We start from the raw sequence: 22,730 nt of genomic DNA on the forward strand, positions 1-22,730 counted from the left end.
GATTCTCCCACGCTCTTTACTTGGACTCGTCGAAGAACATTCACAAAAAGGATTACACCCACATCAAGGATGTTCTCGACAGTGCTATGTTTTACTACCAAGCAAGGGGTGGAGAGGTCAGGGACAAGAAGAGAAGGGGCGGCAGGGTCGCCTTCGGCCATAAGACCGACTTCTGCTGCATCCAGCAACTGAACGGTTCTCTTAATGATGGATTATATGTCCTACACCACATGCTGGAGTACAGACGGGATCACCAGAACCTTCGCATGTCACCTAGATCCGGCGATGCCCATATTCTGCAATGGGCAAAGGACATAGGAGATATCGAGGATCATCGACTTTGAGCTGAGTTCTATAACATCCAGCGCGAACTTTCCCAAATCATCATGAAGGAGGTCGTCGGAAAAACAGGGATGTTCTACGGAGAAGGACAAATGTCGCGGGAAGACGTCCGAACATGGATAGCCTCTCAGCGTCTCGACATGAAGCCTTTCATTAAGCTCGAGGACTATCTCCCTGACTTGGATGGATGGAACGACATGTTGGAGTGATTGTCAATATATGACAATGTGTCCGTTTAGTCCATACTTTCTGTATGACAATACTTTGAGTTATGCACGGTGAAACTTTATTTGTGATGTAATTAAACCGTCCTCCTCCTCAACTAGCGAAAATCACTCTAGTTAGGGCATTTTGGGGTACGATGAACTTTTTTATTTATGCTTATGATATGTTGTTTCTATTTTTGCCAAGTCTGTCTCTTTCTGTTGCTCAACTATATATGTTGCATATCATTGACTCATGTGATGATGCAGGTGCATAGATCATAGATGGCGAAGAAGTGCTACGCCAAGAGTATATATACGACAAGTGGCCGGAGTGTCAGGCCCAGGTGTACCGATTTTCGGTTTCCGAGCGACAGGCAGTAGTTAGTTTAGGTTCATGCTAACGCGAGAGAGGGATACGAACTCATGTACTCAAAGTGATAGCTCTTCTCGTGTATAACATTGTTCAGATGGATGACGATGTATTTGCAAGTAATCGAGACTTGTATCGCTATTTTCGAGATGATGACGAGAGACCACTTTGTGTTGGATGATGATTATGATGATGACATGATTTGATGAGACTAATTGTATGTATATGCTATGATTACATTTGTATGTGTATGATATGCTAAAGATTATTGTATAAAGCCTATTCAAATACAAAACAAATATGCAGGGAAAAAAACTAATAAAACTAGTAGTAGCGAGGGGGAATTTAGCAGTAGCGTTGCCTTACCAGTAGCGCTTCCCAGTAAACAGCGTTGCAGATAATATCAGCAGCGCCCTTTTCTAAAGAGCGCTACAGCTATTCATGTATAGCAGTAGCGTGGGACAACAGGCGCTACTGCTATACGTTAGCTGTAGTGCCTTATTAGTAGCGCTGGTCCCCGCGCTACTGAGAGGCCCAAAACCAGCGCTGCTGCTAGGCTTTTCCCTAGTAGTGTCAAGTTTAACCCGAGTATTCCGCACGTGCAAAAATGTCTTGCACCCGTTGCATGTGAACGTAGAGCTTATCACACCCGATCATCATGTGGTGTCTCGGCACGACGAACTATCGCAATGGTGCATACTCAGGGAGAACACTTATACCTTGAAATTTAGTGAGGGGTCATCTTATAATGCTACCGCCGTACTAAGCAAAATAAGATGCATAAAAGATAAACATCACATGCAATCAAAATATGTGACATGATATGGCCATCATCATCTTGTGACTTTGATCTCCATCTCCAAAGCACCATCATGATCTCCATCGCCACCGGCTTGACACCTTGATCTCCATCTTAGCGGCGTTGTCGTCTCGCCAACTATTGCTTCTACAACTATCGCTAACGCATAGTGATAAAGTAAAGCAATTACATGGCAATTGCATTTCATACAATAAAGCGACAACCATAAGGCTCCTGCCCGTTGCCGATAACTTTTACAAAACATGATCATCTCATACAATAACATATATCACATCATGTCTTGACCATATCACATCACAACATGCCCTGCAAAAACAAGTTAGACGTCCTCTACTTTGTTGTTGCAAGTTTTACGTGGCTGCTACGGGCTTCTAGTAAGAACCGTTCTTACCTACGCATCAAAACCACAATGATTTTTCATCAAGTGTGTTGTTTTAACCTTCAACAAGGACCGGCCGTAGTCAAATTCGATTCAACTAAAGTTGGAAAAACAGACACCCGCCAGCCACCTTTATGCAAAACAAGTTGCATGTCTGTCGGTGGAACCGGTCTCATGAACGTGGTCATGTAAGGTTGCCCCGGTCCGCTTCATCCAACAAAACCGCCGAATCAAAATAAGACGTTGGTGGTAAGCAGTATGACTATGATTGCTTACAACTCTTTGTGTTCTACTCGTGCATATCATCTACGCAGAGACCTGCCTCGGATGCCACTGTTGGGGAACGTAGCATGCAATTTCAAAAAAATTCCTACGATCATGCAAGATCTATCTAGGAGATGCATATCAACGAGAGGGGGAGAGTGTGTCAATGTACCCTCGTAGACCGAAAGCGGAAGCGTTAACATAACGTGGTTGATGTAGTCGAACGTCTTCGCGATCCAACCAATCAAGCACCGAACATACGACACCTCCGAGTTCAGCACACGTTCAGCTCGATGACGTCCCTCATACTCTTGATCCAGCAAAGTGTCGAGGGAGAGTTTCGTCAGCACGACGGCATGGTGACGGTGATGGTGATGTGATCTGCGCAGGACTTCGCCTAAGCACTACGACAATATGACCGGAGGAGTAAACTGTGGAGGGGGCACCGCACACGGCTAAGAAACAACTGATGTTTGGGGTGCCCCACTATCCCTGTATATAAAGGAGGAGATGGAGGAGGCCGGCCCTAGGGACGCGCCATGGGGGGGACGACTTGGACTCGCCCTCTTCCTTTCTTTCGGAGGGGGAAAAGGGAAGGAGAGGGAGATGGAGAAGGAAAGGGGGGCCGCGCCCCCTCCCCTTGTCCAATTCGGACTCCCATGGGGGCGCCACCCCTTGTGGGCTGCCCCCTCTCTCCCCTATGGCCCATGTTGGCCCATTACTTTCGCCGAGGGGTTCCGGTAACCCCTCGGTACTCCGATAAATATCCGAAACACTCCGAAACCATTTTGGTGTCCGAATACCATCGTCCAATATATCAGCCTTTACCTCTCGACCATTTCGAGACTCCTCATCATGTCCGTGATCTCATCTAGGACTCCGAACAATCTTCGGACACTAAAACACATAACTCATAATACAAATCATCATAGAATGTTAAGCGTGCAGACCCTACAGGTTCGAGAACTATGTAGACATGACCAAGACACATCTCTAATCAATAATCAACAGCGAAATCTAGATGCTCATATTGGTTCCTACATATTCTACGAAGATCTTTTATTGGTCAAACCGCAATGACAACATACGTCATTCCCTTTGTCATCGGTATGTTACTTGCCTGAGATTCGATCATCGGTATCTTCATGCCTAGTTCAATCTCGTTACCGGCAAGTCTCTTTACTCATTCCGTAATACATCATCCTGCAACTAACTAGTTAGTCACATTGCTTGCAAGGCTTATCATGATGTGCATTATCGAGAGGGCCCAGAGATACCTCTCCGATACTCAGAGTGACAAATCCTAATCTTGATCTATGCCAACCCAACAAACACCTTCGGAGACACCTGTAGATCATATTTATAATCATCCAGTTACATTATGACGTTTGATAGCACACAAGGTGTTCCTCCGGTATTCGGGAGTTGCATAATCTCATAGTCAAAGGAATATGTGTAAGTCATGAAGAAAGCAATAGCAATAAAACTTAACGATCATTATGCTAAGCTAACGGATGGGTCTTGTCCATCACATCATTCTCTTAATGATGTGATCCCGTTCATCAAATGACAACACATGTCTATGGTCAGGAAACTTAACCATCTTTGATTAATGAGTTAGTCAAGTAGAGACATACTAGGGATACTTTGTTTTGTCTATGTATTCACACATGTATCAAGTTTCCGGTTAATACAATTCTAGCATGATAATAAACATTTATCATGATATAAGGAAATATAAATAATAACTTTATTATTGCCTCTAGGGCATATTTCCTTCAGGTACAATTAAGGATTGCGCCACTTGCTGCATCTTTATACTTTTCTTACCACATGCTTTGTTGCAATTACTCATGTGATCAAACAAGCCATCAAACACTCTTTGCAGGAGTAATGCTAGACCTACGTAGGGATTCTTACGTACCTTACGAAATTGATGATTTGGCAGTTTTTAATTCGTCATTAGTTAGGGGCATGGGCCCACCCTTGAACTCAGAGCGGCAGTTTTGATTAGCGCTTAGCAAATCACTTAGGCTACGTAAGTGTCGTTCGTAGGTGTAGCATTATTGCTCTTTGCAGCCACCCGCAAAAAAAACACTCTTTGTAGCTTTTACAGTGAATTCTTACAAGTTCCATCAACCAATTACTTCAACTTCTTGTTGCGTTTGACACTCTTACATATCGAAAAAGCTATGATAGATCCCCTACACTTGTGGGTTATCAGACATTGAAATACATGTGCTTTCGTGATGTGTTGGCTCCCTCACCTATATGAGAGCGTCCTAGGCTGCAAACGAGTCGAGCTCGAGCGAGTTGGAGTTGGCTCAACTCAACTCATATGAAAATTCGAGCGAGCTCAAACTGAGTGAAGCTCATGATCAAGCTGCAGAACATGACTCATGCTCAACTTGTAACAATCTCAAGTTGATCTCGAGCTAGTTTCGAGCTAAATGAGATGGTAAGAATTATAAATCTACGGATGAAAAACAAAAAAATTAAGGTGAATATGCTGGGAACCTTTGCCAAAAATATAAGATATTTAACACATAGTCGACCACGTGCCATAATTATGCCTAAATCCTCTCTGCACTTAGTTAAGTTTCCATGTTAGTTGGTAAATAAAAAGGTCTGTCTAGAACACATGTAGATGTTACATAGTTATATCACATCTAACCTGATGTCCACTATGTTTGTGTCTATTTTTTGTTCCAGCTTTTTTTTGTTCCTTATTGTTGTGTTATTTATGGGAGTTTATGTGTGACATCCTTAGAAAATATCTAAATGTGAATTAGACAAACTGTAAATAAAATAGAGAAAAATTATGGACAACATACATGGTAATAAATTATTATATTTCAATTTAATATATGACATGATCATTTAACATAATGATATTCTGTCGAGCGAGCCAACATTTGCTCAGGATCGGCTCGTTTCTCGATCGAACTACATAAAGTGTTCAAACTCGGCTCGTTTCTTTTCGAGTCGAGTCAAAAAATGAGTCAATCTCGAGCGGGTTACGAGCTCGAGCTTTTCTTGCAGCCCTACCTAGGTCTTCCGCTGCCATAGGAGAAGACCTGTAAAACTTCTATAGGTTGCATGTAGGTGTAGGATTATTGACGTTTGCCCCTACAAATATATTAATGATTTCCAGTAGAGGTAATTGTCCGGCAAGTTCAACGGAATGGATTTCCGTATTGCTTTGTGTGTGTGCATGTAGTTTGCGTCCATTGCTTTGTCATCTAGAATGGTCTTGACCGATGGAATTTCGGTACTCATGTGGGATTGGCTCTATTTGTACCAGGTCTTTGTTCGATTGTTCATAAATCAGCCGAACAAAAATCTTTTTAATTATTAATTAATGAAAAAGGCAAAGCTTTTTCTCCGCTGGCTCGTTGGTGGCCGGCACAGTTGTGGCACCCGTCGACATGCGTCGGCATCTTGTTCTTGTGCAGGTTCAGGCGGTGACGTCCGTGGAAGGCGCGTGCTTGATTAGGCGGCATGACCCTGCCTAGAGGGATGACCACGTCAAATGAGGCAGGGTGGATTTTTTTTTTCCAAATGAGGCAGGGTGGGGAATGTATCTCGTGCACCCGTACTTGTGGTGTTATCGGTGCACCGGATGCCATAGAATATTTTAAAAATTTGGAAAAAAAAATCTAGCAAGTTAACGCAACATCAATGTATGATGTCATAAAATTTCATATAAAAATTTGAAATATTTTTTGAGATACAAAAATGACAAATCTAATATCAATGTGATAATGGGCCAAATCTAAAGCCAAAGTTTTGTCACGTACTATTCAGTGTTGAATTTATGATTTTTGTTTTTCGAGTTATGTTTCGAATTTTGACTTGAAATTTTGTGACAACCTACATTGATGTTGTGTGGGTGTGCTAATTATTTTTCAGAATTTTTTGGATATTTTAGGAGCACAATGTGAGTTCGGTGCACCGGTAGCACCACAAGCTCCAGTGCACCAGATATTTTCCCGGGTGGAGGATGGCGGGGTGGTGGCTCCGGGGACGTGGTGAGCAGATCCATGACATGCTACACTGGCAGCGATATGTGAGGTGGCTTCAATGGTGGCCATATCTGATAACCAGCTTAGCTTCACTTCAAGCGTCCCTTTCTCCCCCGTCTAAGTACGTGGAACAAAGGAGATGTGGCAATGGCCGGAAGCAGGACATCGTGGGCTTTGACCTGCATCCGGCATCTTCTTCAACAGATCCACCTAGCGAGACGTCGTCGGCCGGCAGTGGGGTTGTTGGTTGTGATGGGTTCGCTTACAAGTTTGTGTGTACTTCGGGTGAAAACCCACGATTTTCCGTTCGGATAGATCAAGCAATGTCGGCGTCAGCGTGCGGGCGTCGTGCTCTTGTTGAATGTGTTGGCTCGAAGCTTGGCTCTAGAGATGAAAATATCGTGTTTGACTTGGTTGGACTGGTCAACGTTCCGGTAGCGCGATGATTCCTCTGTGAAGGCTTTGTCTAGGAATGTCATATTTTGTTTAGTTATGCCAACCCGTTTGGCATTGATGTTAGTCTTTGCTTTTTTTTTTGAATAGTTTTTGCTCGACATCATTGAATAGTCAATAAGATTTTTGATATGTGCATCACTTCATGCAGAGGTAGCGGTGAGCATTCCCCTTTTTTTCAAAAGGAAAAGAGAAACTAAAAACAACATACCGACACAAAATCACTGACTTCCTTGCAGCTCTATCCGGATGGATTTGGTGTTTGTTGTACATGGAATTGAGGGCGCGACAAGATGCATCCATCCACAGAGGCATAAATATACGTCGGCTGATCACTCAGATCTCACAGGCGCGTACACTACATCCTCTCCCCCATCAAGATCGGTCGTGCGTGCTTGCGTACGTGCATCCTAGACAGACAGGACACGTACAACTTGCCAAGAAGGCCGACTGTTGAGGGTAAAGGCAGCCATGCACATGCCAGTGCACGCTTGCCCAATACCACACTCAATCCAAGCTACTAGCTGCTAGGTGCTGCAGCAGCGGCAACAATGGCGACCGCGTGCAGTGCAGTGCCGAACTGTTGAGTCCCATGGATCCATCCATCCATCCATCACACCTTGACCTAGCTAGCTACACGCAGACACACTAGCTGCTGCTGGCTTGGGGTAAGTGAGGTGAGGTGATGCATGAGAGCAATTCATTCATTCATGTCTGTCTGCCTCCAGCAGGAATAATGGTCACCTCATGCAGTGGCCGGGGCGATCTGGTACAAGGGCGCGAGAAGTCAGAGAGGTATAATTGGGGCGCAGAGGGAGACAAGGACTGGCCGGGTGTGATTTGAGGTTTCATGGAGTAGTAGCAATGTCAGTAACTCAGTATGCATGCTCTCCTTTGCAGTGCGGTGCAGCGTCTTTTCTCTTCCGCCCGTTTTCACGGCCAAAAGGTCTCCTGGTCGTGCGCACAGCAACACGTCAAGTCAGATCAGGCTGCTGCATTCTCATATCTAACGGAAGTTATCTTCAGATTAGCTTTAACTGAAGAAAAATCTTCAGACTAACTAATGAGAAGCCACTATTTCTCTTCGATTTTTACTATGGCATCGGGTATACATCTTGTAGAGTTAGGGTGCCGCTGTAGGCTAAAAAATATAGTAGTACTAGCTAAACATTTCTTTAAGACGGTTCTTTTATAAACGGAGGCAGACCATTTCTTGAAGACAGTAGAGACGGTGACATGGCAATATGGCAACTTAACAATCAAGCATGCATTGCATTGAGAAGCATGGCCGTGGAAACGAGATGACGGTTCTTTATTCTTGGGGAAACAGAGACACGCGTATGGTGAATTTGCCAGTGGTTACAGTTGATTAAAGAGGCAAAACACTTGGGAATTTGCTCCAAACATGGCAGGGAACATAACTGAAACCTGAGGAACTACGTAGTAGTAGTACTACTATGCAACAGTTAGGAGTCGACAAACCTGTCAAGAAACAAAACTGGGAAGTTGAAAAACCATAAAATTTGGTCGGGAATTAGTGCAGATGGCAAGAAACGGCCACATGCATGTACATTTAGACACCATAACTAAATGAGAAATTACATGCATCTCTGCATGGTGGCATACCTTCATGTGAAGGAGAATTGCCTCTCTCTCGAAACGCATCTACGCCGAACAATTGGCCTCTCACTGAGACTTCCCACAGCTTTATTGAACTGCGCGGCCGGCCTCTCGATCGTGCAGCTAGCAAGCCGAAGCGATCTAGCGAAGCAGATCCATGCGCGCATGCAGTTCAAGAAAGCTGTGGAAGATCACAGAGAGGGCCATGCAATTGGACCGGGCCTGGCTGGCCGCTACCATCGATCATACAGGAGGAGTCTTCACGAGGGATTCGGGAGCGGCGAGGGAGGAAGACAGGAAGAGTGGTAGAAGGGAACAAGTAGATCGATGGTGGTGGTTTTTTATAGCACCGAGATGAAAGAGGAGGTTTGGGGTGGGGAGGTGAAGGGCCCCGATCCCAAGGGGAATATTGTTTTTAGGGAATCCAAGGGGAATATACTTCCTCTGTCCCAAATTACTTGTCAAACAAATGGGTAGAAATATATATATATAGAACTAAAAACACGTCTAGATATATCCATTTCTATGATAAGTAATTACGGACACAGAGAGTAAGTTTTTAGCGAGAAACTTTTAATCTATTCATTTTCAATCATGGCAGTACAAAGAACAACAGAGGTAATAAAATTACAATCATATCCATGAACCACCTAGCGACGACTACAAAAACTAAAGCGAGCCGAAGGCGCGCCACCATCATTGCCCCTCCCTCATCGGAGACAAACATTGTTGTACTAGACAGTCGGAAAGTCATCGTGATAAGGCCCCATAGGATCAGCGCACTAGAGCAGCAACTATCGTCGATGAAGAAAAGTCATAGATCAGAAGGATCATGTAAACACTCAAACAAAGACGAACGAAGACCGGATCCAAACAGATCCACCGAACACCAGCACCAATCGAATCCCGCGAGATCCGACGGAGACACACCTCCACACGCCCTTCAACGATGCTAGATGCACCATGGGGACGGGGATAGAACATGAGATACTTTATTCCTACTAAGGGACATCGCCGCCGTCACACAGCCCCAATCAAGACGTTGAGTCTAACAAGAACGAACAGGGTCCTTCCCGTCGGCGGCGGGCCAAGATCCTCCATACCTCCATGGCCCAAAGGCCATCGGAGATGGGGTGGGGCGGCGGTGGCGTCAACGGGAGGAGAAGGGGCTTTTCTTGTGGAGGAGGAAAGAGATTCCTCAAGGGGAATATATGTGGGCACGTAGAAGGGAAAAAACTCTTCCTTTTGTTCCGACTTCTTTTTTCACATCACTCAAAAGCTTTTGAGGGCTTTATTATGATGGGAGCAACCCTCTCCCCAAACTGCTACCAACCCTAATCGTCATCCAATCTCTCCTCCACTCCACCGTCTCAGACCCCTCATCTCCCCTGTCCGCAAACTTCATCAATGGCCGGGGGAGTGGGGACGCACCCCTTTCATTTTTTTCTTAGTTCGTGTATGTCCTCGTTTCACTTAGGTTTTGTTTCTCTGCCATCCGCAAGGTGGTGGTGATGGCGATGGATGTTGAAATAAAATCTCTTCGGTCTTTTCTTACCTCGACAGTGTCCAATTTTTCTCTAAAGACAAACCTATGAGGGTAGATTTTTCAAAGCATGTCGACTCTCTCCAGATCTTCCCAGTTGACATGTCAATCAAGTGGAGTAGTTGGTTGGCTCTTTGTGTTGTGATTTCGACCTCTTCCTTTGATTTGTTCCACGGGATGGCTGATTTCTCCAACCCTTTGGACTGGTGGTGAATGATTGCAAGCTTGAGTTACATGGGATGATGACCCAAACGATATTCCTGCAACGTTTACTATATCTCGTTCCAAGCGGTGAGTGACTATTGTGGTCTTCAAAGACAGGTTTGGCAAGGGTGTTTGTTAGTGTTCATTTCCCTTACTACCGGTCCAGTGCAATTTTCAAGCTGCAACGGTTGGCATACAATCGACTTTAGAAGACGATTAGTATGGTTTTAGTTATAATTTGGTTTTATTTTCAGTCGTTTTGTGTCCAATTTGACTTTCCATTGTACTTCCTAGTTTTTTTACAATTATAGTAAAATATAAGATGCCCATTGGGTGTATTTTATAAAGGGAAAAGTATATTTTTTTGAATTCCACTACCATGAAACTTAGTCTCTTAAGCTTTCAAAATAGGATTAGTTTAGTCTCTCATACCGCTTTGAGAATCTGAAGTGGACACGGTTTTGGCCAAAACTTGACACATCACCTAGGTTTGACCGACATGTCACAGCCCATGTCATTTTTTTATATCCACAAGTGTCCCCGACTCCTGCCTAGCGCGGCGGGATCGGATGAGGACCACGACAGCTTCGTCCATGATGGTCATGCGGCGGAGGTGGTGCGCTCGAGCGGCCGGAGGAGCTGGGCGTTGGCACACGAGTGACTTGCCTCCGTTTTGCAAGGGCCGTCGAGCTGCAACCTGTGCCCGGCGCGCCGTGGCTGACCTGCTGGACAAGAGGCCCGAACAGGAGTCGAGACCGGCACCAACATGCGCTCTCTCACATAAGCGTCTCTGCATGCCGGGTCGATGACGTCGCGCTCGAATCGACTCCCAGCTCGCGCAATCGCCGCTCTGGCCGTCGCCGGAGCACCCGTCGCTGCTCTCTCTCTCTGCCAAAGCACGCCTATGTGGTGTGCATCTGTGCTGTGCAAGTGTGTGGGCGCGTGCGTCATCGGCAATCCTCGTCATGCCGCAGCTCCCCGGCCGAAAGTTCCAAGTCTTTTTCTATTGCTTGGCGCACGCCAACTACTCAACGAAATGTGCGGCCCAGTTAAAAAATAGGAAAGAAGAAGAAGATTGCCATCTGGGCAATGACCAGTCAAAAGCATGCAAGTCAATACCAAACCCGTGCCAAGTCGGCAGCAAAACTACTTCTGAAGAAATTGCCACCTGGGCTTCCTTGCTCGCTTTCCGCCGGTCGGAGCAGGGGAGGGCGACCCGTCGTCCCCAGGCCACTGCGCCCGTGCCACCGCCCTTGCTGCCGGCCTTGGTTGACGGTGGGGCGGCTCGAAGCATGTTTATTTTTTCAACCTCCTCCTCGGTGCAGGCAGCAAGGGTGATCGCCGATCGGGCGAGAGAGAGCGGCTGGGGAGAGTAGCTGCTTATTTAGGCTGACTCTTATAATTTTACTTTGTGAGGAAAGCTGTCGAAATTTTACTTTGTGAGACACCGGTTGAGTAGCTACTTCTTGAGGCCGACTCTTATAATTTTTACTCCCCTAACGGTTTATGAGATCGGCTAGGTTTGGTTAACTCCTCGAAATGAGGAATTAATGGATAGGTTAGAAATGCTCTTAGAAGAGTTAGATACGATGAGCCTATGTTGTGCGTGTGCATCTGTGTTGTGCGAGTGTGTGTGCGCGTGCGTCATCGGCAATCCTCGCCGTGCCGCAACTCCCCGGCCGCCTGCACCGTGTACTAGCACCGCCGCAAGTTTCAAGTCTTCTCCTGTTGTTTGGCGCGCGCCAACTGCTCGACGAAATGCACGACCAAGTTAAAAATTGGGAAAGAAGAAGAAGATTGCCACTTGGGCAACGACCAATCAAAAGCATGCAAGTCAACACCAAACCCATGCCAAGTCAGCACCAAAACTACTTCTGGAGAAATTGCCACCTGGGCTTCCTTGCTCGCTTGCCGCCGGCTGGAGCAGGGGAGGGCGACCCGTCGTCCCCAGGCCGCTGCGCCCGTGCGACCGCCCTTGCTGCCGGCCTAGGTTGAAGGTGGGGCAGCTTGAAGCATGTTTTTGTTTTCAACCTCCTCCTTCGTGCAGGCAGCAAGGGTGATGGCCGATCGGGCGAGAGACAGAGGCTGAGGCGGGTAGCTGCTTTTTTAGGCTGACTCTTATAATTTTACTTTGTGACGGAGGCTGTCGAAATTTTACTTTGTGAGACATCGGTTGAGTAGCTGCTTCTTGAGGCCGACTCTTATAATTTTTACTCCCCTAACGGTTTGAGAGATCGGCTAGGTTTGGTTAACTCCTCGAAATGAGGAATTAATGGATAGGTTAGAGATGCTCTTAGAATAGTTAGATACGATGTGCCTATGTTATGTGTGTGCATCTGTGTTGTGTGAGTGTGTGCGCACGTGCGTCGTCGGCAATCCCCGCTTTGTCGTAGCTCCCCGGCCGCCTGCACCGTGTACTTGCATCGTCGCAAGTTCCAAGTCTTCTCCTCTTGCTTGGCGCGCGCCAACTGCTCGACGAAATGCGCGGCCCAGTTAAAAATTAGGAAAGAAGAAGAAGATTGCCACCTGGGCAATGACCAGTCAAAAGCATGCAAGTCAACACCAAACCTGTGCCAAGTCGGCACCAAAACTACTTCTAAAGAAATTGCCACCTGGGCTTCCTTGCTCGCTTTCCGCTGGCTGGAGCAGGGGAGGGTGACCCGTCGTCCCCAGGCCGCTGCGCCCGTGCCACCGCCCTTACCGTCGGCCTTGGTTGACGGTGGGGCAGCTCGAATCATGTTTTGTTTTCAACCTCCTCCTTGGTGCAGGCAGCAAGGGTGATGGCCGGTCGGGCGAGAGAGAGGGGGGCTGAGGCGAGTAGCTGCTTTTTGAGGCTGACTCTTATAATTTTACTTTGTGAGGAAGGTTGTCAAAATTTTACTTTGTGAGACACCGGTTGAGTAGCTGCTTCTTGAGGCCGACTCTTATAATTTTTATTTTAATGGTTTGAGAGATCGGCTAGGCTTGGTTAACTCCTTGAAATAAGGAATTAATGGATAGGTTAGAGATGCTCTTAGAAGAGTTAGGTACAATGAGTCTATGTTGTGCGTGTGCATATGTGATGTGCGAGTGTGTGCGCGCGTGCGTCATTGGCAAGCCTCGTTGTGCTGCAGCTCCCCGGCCGCCTGCACCGTGTACTTGCACCGCCGCAAGTTCCAAGTCTTCTCCTGTTGCTTGGCGCGTGCCAACTGCTCGAGAAATGCACGTCCCAGTTAAAAATTAGGAAAGAAGAAGAAGATTGCCACCTGGGCAACGACCAGTCGTTAAAAATTGGGAAAGAAGAAGAAGATTGCCACCTGGGCAACGACCAGTCAAAAGCATGCAAGTCAACACAAAACCCGTGCCAAGTCAGCACCAAAACTACTTCTGAAGAAATTGCCACCTGGGCTTGCTCGCTTGCCGCCGGCTGGAGCAGGGGAGGGCGACCCGTCGTCCCCAGGCCGTTGTGCCTGTGCCACTGCCCTTGCTGCCGGCCTTGGTTGACGGTGGGGCGGGCCGTCGAGCTGAACTTGTGGACATGAGGCCCGAGCAGGAGTCGAGACCGGCACCAACATATGCTCTCTCACATGAGCGTCCCTGCATGACGGGTCGATGACGTCGCGCTCGAATCGACTCCCATCTCGCGCAATGGCCGCTCTGGCCGTCGCCGGAGCACCCGTCACTGCTCTCTCTCTGCCAACGCGCGCCTATGTTGTGTGCATCTGTGCTGTGCGAGTGTGTGCGCGCGTGCGTAATCAGCAATCCTCGCCGTGCCGCAGCTCCCCAGCCACCTGCACCGTGTACTTGCACCGCCGCAAGTTCCAAGTCTTCTTCTGTTGCTTGGCGCACGCCAGCTGCTCGACGAAGTGCGTGGCCCAGTTAAAAATTGGGAAAGAAGAAGAAGATTGCTACCTAGGCAATGACCAGTCAAAAGCATGCAAGTCAACACCAAACCCGTGCCAAGTCGGCACCAAAACTACTTATGAAGAAATTGCCACCTGGGCTTCCTTGCTCTCTTTCCGCCAGTCGGAGCAGGGAAGGGCGACCTGTCGTCCCCAGGCTGGTGCGCCCGTGCCACCGCCCTTGCTGCCGGCATTGGTTGACAGTGGGGCGGCTCGAAGCATGTTTATTTTCCGAACCTCCTCCTTGGTGCAGGCAGCAAGGGTGATGGCCGATCAGGCGAGAGAGAGAGGCTGGGGCGAGTAGCTGCGTATTTAGGCTGACTCTTATAATTTTACTTTGTGAGAAAAGTTGTCGAAATTTTACTTTGTGAGACACTAGTTGAGTAGCTGCTTCTTGAGACCGACTCTTATAATTTTTACTCTAACGGTTTGAGAGATCGGCTAGGTTTGGTTAACTCCTCGAAATGAGAAATTAATGGATAGGTTAGAACTATTCTTAGAAGCGTTAAATACGATGAGCCTATGTTGTGCGTGTGTATCTGTGTTGTGCGAGTGTGTGCGCGCGTGCGTCATCGGCAATCCTCGCCGTGCCGCAACTCCCCGGCTGCCTGCACTGTGTACTTGCACCGCCGCAAGTTCCAAGTCTTCTCCTGTTGCTTGGCGCGCGCCAACTGCTCGACGAAATGCGCGAGTAAGTTAAAAATTGGGAAAGAAGAAGAAGATTGCCATCTGGGCAACGACCAGTCAAAAAATGCAAGTCAACACCAAACCCATGCCAAGTCAGCACCAAAACTACTTCTGAAGAAATTGCCACCTGGGCTTCCTTGTTCGCTTGCCGCCGGCTGGAGCAGGGGAGGGCGACCCGTCGTCCCCAGGCCGCTGCGCCCGTGCGACCGCCCTTGCTGCCGGCCTTGGTTGACGGTGGGGCGGCTTGAAGCATGTTTTTGTTTTCAACCTCCTCCTTGGTGCAGGCAGCAAGGGTGATGGCCGATCGGGCAAGAGAGAGAGGCTGAGGCGAGTAGCTGCTTTTTTAGGCTGACTCTTATAATTTTACTTTGTGAGGGAGGCTGTCGAAATTTTACTTTGTGAGACATCGGTTGACTAGCTGCTTCTTGAGGCTGACTCTTATAATTTTTACTCCCCTAACGGTTTGAGAGATCGGTTAGGTTTGGTTAATTGTTCGAAATGAGGAATTAATGGATAGGTTAGAGATGCTCTTAGAATAGTTAGATACGATGTGCCTATGTTGTGTGTGTGCATCTGTGTTGTGCGAGTGTGTGCGCGCGTGCGTCATCGGCAATCCCCGCTTTGTCGTAGCTCCCCGGCCGCCTGCACCGTGTACTTGCACCGTCGCAAGTTCCAAGTCTTCTCCTGTTGCTTGGCGCGCGCCAACTGCTCGACGAAATGCGCAGCCCAGTTAAAAATTGGGAAAAAAGAAGAAGATTGCCACCTGGGCAACGACCAGTCAAAAGCATGCAAGTCAACACCAAACCCGTGCTAAGTCGGCACCAAAACTATTTCTGAAGAAATTGCCACCTGGGCTTCCTTGCTCGCTTTCCGCCGGCTGGAGCAGGGGAGGCCGACCCCGTCGTCCCCAGGCCGCTGCGCCCGTGCCACTGTCCTTGCTGCCGGCTTTGGTTGACGGCGGGGCAGCTCAAAGCATGTTTTTTTCAACCTCCTCCTTGGTGCAGGCAGCAAGGGTGATGGCCGGTAGGGCGAGAGAGAGAAAGGCTGAGGCGAGTAGCTACTTTTTGAGGCTAACTCTTATAATTTTACTTCGTGAGGGAGGCTGCCGAAATTTTACATTGTGAGACACCAGTTGAGTAGCTGCTTCTTGAGGCTGACTCTTATAATTTTTACTCCTCTAACGGTTTGAGAGATCGGCTAGGTTTGGTTAACTCCTCAAAATAAGGAATTAATGAATAGGTTAGAGATGCTCTTAGAAGAGTTAGGTACGATGAGTCTATGTTGTGCGTGTGCATATCTGATGTGCGAGTGTGTGCGCGCGTGCGTCATCGGCAATCCTCGCTGTGCTGCAGCTCCCCGGCCGCCTGCACCGTGTACTTGCACCGCCGCAAGTTCCAAGTCTTCTCCTGTTGCTTGGCGCGTGCCAACTGCTCGACGAAATGTGTGTCCCAGTTAAAAATTGGGAAAGAAGAAGAAGATTGCCACCTGGGCAACGACCAGTCAAAAGCATGCAAGTCAACACAAAACCCGTGCCAAGTCAGCACCAAAACTACTTCTGAAGAAATTGCCACCTGGGATTCCTTGCTCGCTTGCCGCCGGCTGGAGCAGGGGAGGGTGACCCGTCGTCCCCAGGTCGCTGCGCCTGTGCCACCGCCCTTGCTGTTGGCCTTGGTTGACGGTGGGGCAGCTCGAAGCATGTTTTTTTCCCAACCTCCTCCTTGGTGCGGGCAGCAAGGGTGATGGCCGATTGGGTGAGAGAGAGAGGCTGAGGCGAGTAGCTGCTTTTTGAGGTTGACTCTTATAATTTTACTTTGTGAGGGAGGCTGTCGAAATTTTACTTTGTGAGACACCGATTGAGTAGCTGCTTCTTGAGGCCGACTTTTATAATTTTTACTCCTCTAACGGTTTGAGAGATCGGCTTGGTTTTGTTAACTCCTCGAAATGAGGAATTAATGGATAGGTTAGAGGTGCTCTTAGAAGAGTTAGATGCGATGAGCCTATGTTGTGCGTGTGCATCTGTGTTGTGCGAGTGTGTGCGCGCGTGCGTCATCGCCAATCCTCGCCGTGCCGCAGCTCCCCGGCCGCCTGCACCGTGTACTTGCACCGCCGCAAGTTCCAAGTCTTCTCCTGTTGCTTGGCGGGCGCCAACTGCTCAACGAAATGCGTGGCCCAGTTAAAAATTGGGAAAGAAGAAGAAGATTGCCACCTGGGCAACGATCGGTCAAAAGAATGCAAGTCAACACCAAACCCATGCCAAGTCAGCACCAAAACTACTTCTGAAGAAATTACCACCTGGGCTTCCTTGCTCGCTTGCCGCCGGCTGGAGCAGGGGAGGGCGACCCGTCGTCCTCATGCCGCTGTGCCTGTGCCACCGCCCTTGCTGCCGGCCTCGGTTGACGGTGGGGCGGCTCGAAGCATGTTTTTTTCCCAACCTCCTCCTTGGTGCAGGCAGCAAGGGTGATGGCTGATCGAGAGAGAGAGAGAAAGAGGGGGGCTGAGGCGAGTAGCTACTTTTTGAGGCTGACTTTTATAATTTTACTTTGTGAGGGAGGATGTCGAAATTTTACTTTGTGAAACACCGGTTGAGTAGCTACTTCTTGAGGCCGACTCTTATAATCTTTACTCCTCTAACGGTTTGAGATATCGGCTAGGTTTGGTTAACTCCGAGGAATTAATGGATAGGTTAGAGATGCTTTTAGAAGAGTTAGATACAATGAGCCAAAAACGACAACCTACAGTTTTGAAAAATATAAACGATAACCTACTTGTTAGTAGGCCTTATGAAATCCTATCCATATAAGTTGAGTTGGAGAAAGAAAATCTTGGGGTGATGCGAGCGGTTGGACGTTGGGAGAAAGAAAAACTTGGGATGAACCACTGAATCTCATCAGTTGGAAGAAAGAAGCCCGACACACCTGAACTGACCTGATCGACAGAGCTGCTTGGGGAGCATTCCTCTACAAGCGAAGATTTGAACATGACAAACCTAGCTATATTATACTGTACCACTGAATTTATACTACTTGGAAAAGGAAACAACGGTACATAGCCGGTGAACACCAAAGTGGAGAGAATTGCTAAAAACAACAAATAATATTCAAACATAAAAAGGGATATACATTTTTCTAGCATCATTAAACAGTTGCACAGAGTAAACTAAACAGGGTGGCAATTCGAACTACACAAACAGTCATTTTACGGCACTTGCAAAAATTAAAAAGAAAGAAATATCCTATTGTTTTCATCGTTACACAAGTCTGCATGAATTCTCTGCCTACTGTTTCGTGAGGTCTGCAGGTAAGTGACGCAATCTTGCTCCAAGAATAGCCTGGAGCAAAATTGTAAACCAACCAAGAAGAACCTCATGTCCTTTCTCTCGCGCCTTATTACTCTTCTTTCTTCCCTTTCTTCGGCACGGGCTTTTGGTACATCGCTATCTGACCCAAGATCGTACCGTTTGTTACGATGCCGATTACAGAGCCCATAAGTACTTTTCAGGAGTCAAGGAGGGTCCAGAGGAGTACAGCAAAGGGAGAACAAATACTGCATCAAATAGACATATCCCAATCATAGTGTATGTATGTGTCACTGAAACTAGTACCATATTCTTTCAATAACCCACAACATCTATGCATTTTCCAAATCAACTTAAACTAACAGGACTTTGAATGAACAGATCAGCAACCTAACTCAATCAAGAAGCAAATCAGAAACAGCTACAATACAAACAGTCGGTTTAGTAATGAACTATAATCAGAATCAAAGGATACCACTTAATGGAGTCTTCTCCTGGATGCTGGTAAAAACTCTTACTGCAACAGAAAGGGGCATTAAGAATTAGCATCACATATGAGTAAAACTTGATGAACAAAACCAATATTTACCTAAACTAAAGGTCAAAAGTACTTCGCCAAATAAGAATATGAACTGATTCAAGTCATCAACCATATTCTTTGTAGTATAATGTATTAAAGATTAACAGTGCTAATACTGTTTAGTTTTAGACAGTAACAGCAGACTGAGAAGGGAATGCAAGTCAATAAAATGAAGTCTTGAAAATTTATTGTTAACTATTCCAACTCACCGAGGGAACCAGCGAAGTTCATGAAAGAAGTCAGGAAGCTCAGCTCGCCAGTGCTCTTATTCTGCATAACACCAACAACCAGTCTATATTCAAACTCATCTCTTAAGATAAAAAAAAGGTTCTGCAACAGTGCTACTAAAAGAATGTTACAGTAAAGTGCTAGTTAGCTACATACGGTGATCCCTTTATCAATTGATGAAAAGAACTTGCTACAAAAATATTGAACAATCATATAGCTAGGTGTAGCAAGATGTAACAGAAAATAAAGGCCGTACTGTGAAATTTTTCCATATCTGCGGTACTCTAGCACAAAAGAAGATGGCATGCTGTGAAGCCTGCAAAACGCACAAGTCCCAGAATCAGAAGACGAGATCATACAGAACTTTTCGAGTGTACACAAAATAAAAGACCACTTGTTACTTACATAAAGGATTTCAAAAAGACCTGGATCAATTTTTCCAGCCAAAACAGTCGGAGCTAGGCCACAATATCTAAACAACCATTGTTTAGGGAAAGCAGGTAAAATAAATACGAAATCAGCAGTGTTACTGAAACTGAGTGATTTCTCAACATTTCCCATTTGTATTTCCATACTGTTGCTGATGGTACCTAAGAAAAACTAAAATAGATCCCTGGAGAAAAAAGGATACAGCAAAGCTTTCATCCATGTTTTGCTTCCCATTGGTGGCGAGTAATAGTAAATGATTCCAATCAAGATAATTGCTACAAGCGAAACAGATGTAGGTTAAAAAGATTGGCAAATAGTTTCTATGCAGCTTTAGAAATAGAAAAGAGAGTAGTGCTACTTCACCCACTGTCCATTTATGACATTAGGTCAAAGACAAACCTTGGATCAGCAGAAAAGCTAGCTCTCCATAAGCTGAAAAGGGCAGTCCTTTATGAATACAATATGCCAGAGCAATTGTGTAGCCAATGAGCTCAAGCTCAAAGGAGGCTACACTAAGTCCTCTAACACTTCCATGCTTCAAAATCTTTAGTATCTGCAATAAAAATAGTTCAGCCAAAGAACATCGAAAGAGAAGGCTGTCTACGCTACAACAAAGCAAATTTACATAAATGATCAATAGAAAAAAAAACTTGTGATTGAAATCTTATTGCACTTATACATACAATTTCCTGAAACAGCCAGGTGCAGATTCATTCAGTATGAAGACATGGATGTTATTCTATAGGATATATTTGTTTACAACATGTTATCTTAAATCACCTCTCTTGTGAAGACCACAACTCATGTTATCGTGTTCATCTTCGCAACAGGTTGAAGATTGACTAACGAATCATTATATGAGCCTCATAATTCCACAGGCTTCTATATACTGAAATCCTCATTTTAAGATTGACTACCTTTAAACTTATGCAAATATAGCTGAGCATGTCGCACCAACTACATCAGCAGTTCAGCACCATACACTAAACGCTATAAGAACATCTCGATCACTACACATCTTGACATGATACTCAAAAAGTAAAACATTGCTAGATACTATACTGTGTGATTATCTGCAACACTTGGTTGATTAAATAAGCACACAAAAATCTGTCAGGCAGGTTACTACCAGTCTACAATCATCCATCTGAAGCGCAACAAAGCCTGCAACCCTTTCTGATATTGTAATAATCCATGTTGTGTGTGTACTCATAAACCCTTTCTGAAGCGCAACAAAGCCTGCAACCCTTTCTGATATTGTAATAATCCATGTTGTGTGTGTACTCATAAACCCTTTCTGAAGCACAACAAAGCCTGCAACCCTTTCTGATTAGCAAACTCTCACACTGAACTTCTGCAATACTCATAAACTAAAAATACATTTTGTTGACCCCCTCAAGGCAAGGTTTGGTGACCGATCTTTGGCATTGCAAGGGTTGAGGACACTAGGTCAATGAAACAACAAGAATCGTGCCAAACTACAACAAAAATGGCAAACAACACCTCAGACCTGCCTAACCTTTTAATTCATTTCCAAAATTAAGCATGACAACACAACACAAAACAGCAAGCTACCTGCCATGGGAAGATGTAAACGTCCCCACGACTAAAACTAGTTTCTAATTTATGACACTAGATACAGGCACCTGAGGGAGCTTGATGAAAGTAGATCCAGCAATGATGAAGTATCCAAGGACTGTTGACAAGAATGGTAGCAGGGAGTCCATGGAAGGGATCTTAGCGTCCAGCGATGCTGACCAGATGTACCCTACATCCGTACTGAAGATTTTCAGTGGTGTCCCACTGGCTGATCTTCTTCCATTGCTCATCTCCAGGGTCGCCAAAGTTTGAAAACCTGGCGGCAATTGGGTTCCTTTTGAAGGCTTCCTCACGCAGCAAGCCATCAAGGATGAAGGTTCCCTTGACAGTTTTAGGATGAGAACTGTGGGGGCTGTAGAGCATGTTTTTCTATCAACTGGCCAGGATTGGAATGCACCATTGGTGGTGACAGAGCAGAGCATGGGGCGGCCAGGAATCATGCTCGCTAATCAATTTCTAGATTCAAGCAAGCGGCTGTTTAGTGAGACCTGCAAATGCCTCAGGGAGTGGAGGATTATATTTCTCATGGGCTAGAGAGAATTTGCAACAACCCCAACCTACACACTAACAATCACAAGGATCACACAACCATGGAGCAAACAAACAAAGAATTCCACCGGTGGCTTCTCGCTCCGTTGGTTTTATGCACAATCTAGCACAGGGGCCTTGCCATGCCGTGCCAAGGATTCAACAAGGCCAGGCTACCAAACAAACAGCCCTTTATTTATGCGCAATTTCGCACGCCATGCTCACGTAAAGAACCTGACATCCTCTCACACCCACACACCACCAAACGAAACAAAACAGCCACACGGAACGCGCTTCTTTGGATTCATATGGCAAAATAATCTAATAGGGGTGACCAATGCTGTAATCTTGAGAAATCACCAAGAAAGTTCAGGCAAGAAGGGAACGAACCTGCGGGAGCTTGACGGTGGTGGAGGCGGCCACGATGCAGTAGCCGAGGAGCTTGGAGACGAGCGGGAGCAGGCAGTCTTTCTCCGGGATCTTGGCGTCCGACAGCGCCGAGAGGACGCAGCCGAAGTTCATGCCCAGGATCTCCAGCTCCATCGTCTCCAGATTCGCCAATCTCCAAATCCAATCTACGGCCAGTAATCATCCAGTACAAAGATCAGAAGAAAACAAGGCAGAGGGTGCTTCGGTCAGGAGGGAGAGGGGGGGTGAGGGAGGAGGCAGGAGAGGGGTGAGGGTCGCAGACCTGCTCCGGATGGGCTCCCGGCTGAAGGTGCAGAGAAGAGAGGGGAGGGTGGCTGCAGCGGACCGAGGGGAGGGCAGCGCGCCGACGAAGGGCCGGCCGGAGGGGCGACGAGGCACCGGTGACGCTAGTTCTGGCGGCGGCGGCTCTTCCCTTGGTCTTCTCCGGCGACGGCTCTTCTTCCCCCTTGGATTGCTGCTCCGTGTGCCGGTGCCGTGGCCGCGCAGGATAGGGGGGAGGGAGAGTTGGCGTGCAGGGGAGAGGAACAGCGATGCCCCCGGAAATATTCTGAACTGGGCCGAGGGGCCGAGAGTGGCGGCCCGAGGATGGTTGCGTGGTGGGCTGGGCTGCGCCGAGGACCAGATATTAGATCCCGTCGGATGGGTCTGCCATGAGGTGGAATCTTTTTTTTAAGACGGAGGCGTTAAGCCTCACAATGATCAACGCCATTTGACGCGCTCTCAGATGTCGTCATGTGTCGCGCTCTGGGCGCTTCCTTCAGATTTTTTTTCATGCATTTTCGGCTTTTAAAACGGGTTTTTTGGGGGTTTTCTTTTTTGGTTTTTCAAAAAAAATGCATGGAAAAATA

At 46.8% G+C, this 22,730-nt stretch overlaps 1 protein-coding gene across 2 annotated transcripts; it reads right to left on the reverse strand.

The window, feature by feature from the left end:
- Positions 1-17,868: 17,868 nt before the first annotated feature.
- Positions 17,869-22,419, reverse strand: LOC125515241 (Mannose-P-dolichol utilization defect 1 protein). Of its 2 annotated transcripts, XM_087528928.1 has the most exons (9): positions 22,145-22,419; positions 21,844-22,028; positions 19,726-19,879; positions 19,529-19,601; positions 19,303-19,369; positions 19,154-19,213; positions 18,879-18,939; positions 18,565-18,606; positions 17,869-18,284 (listed from the first exon to the last, which is right to left on the reverse strand). In XM_087528928.1, the coding sequence occupies exons 2-9, from the start codon at positions 21,994-21,996 to the stop codon at positions 18,181-18,183; spliced, it is 714 nt and encodes a 237-aa protein (XP_087385054.1). In that variant the 5' UTR covers positions 21,997-22,028; positions 22,145-22,419; the 3' UTR covers positions 17,869-18,180. The 2 variants fall into 2 exon arrangements, with proteins under 2 accessions (XP_087385054.1, XP_087385053.1); XM_087528927.1 differs by lacking the exons at positions 21,844-22,028; positions 22,145-22,419 and adding an exon at positions 20,973-21,719.
- Between the last annotated feature and the right edge of the window lie 311 nt (positions 22,420-22,730).

This window comes from Triticum urartu, chromosome 6A (assembly GCF_056163025.1).
Source record: "Triticum urartu cultivar PI428250 chromosome 6A, HENAU_Tu73, whole genome shotgun sequence".
Lineage (NCBI taxonomy): Eukaryota > Viridiplantae > Streptophyta > Magnoliopsida > Poales > Poaceae > Triticum > Triticum urartu.

What these genes read in the sequence shown, in the direction of transcription:
- LOC125515241 (XM_087528927.1), bottom strand. Translation starts at nt 21,365, where the DNA reads ATGATTCCTGGCCGCCCCATGCTCTGCTCTGTCACCACCAATGGTGCA. An exon ending in AGCTTTTCTGCTGATCCAAG is followed by an intron (nt 19,602 to 19,725) that starts GTTTGTCTTTGA and finishes TTTCGCTTGTAG; the next exon opens with CAATTATCTTGATTGGAATC. An exon ending in GTCTTTTTGAAATCCTTTAT is followed by an intron (nt 19,214 to 19,302) that starts GTAAGTAACAAG and finishes TGCGTTTTGCAG; the next exon opens with GCTTCACAGCATGCCATCTT.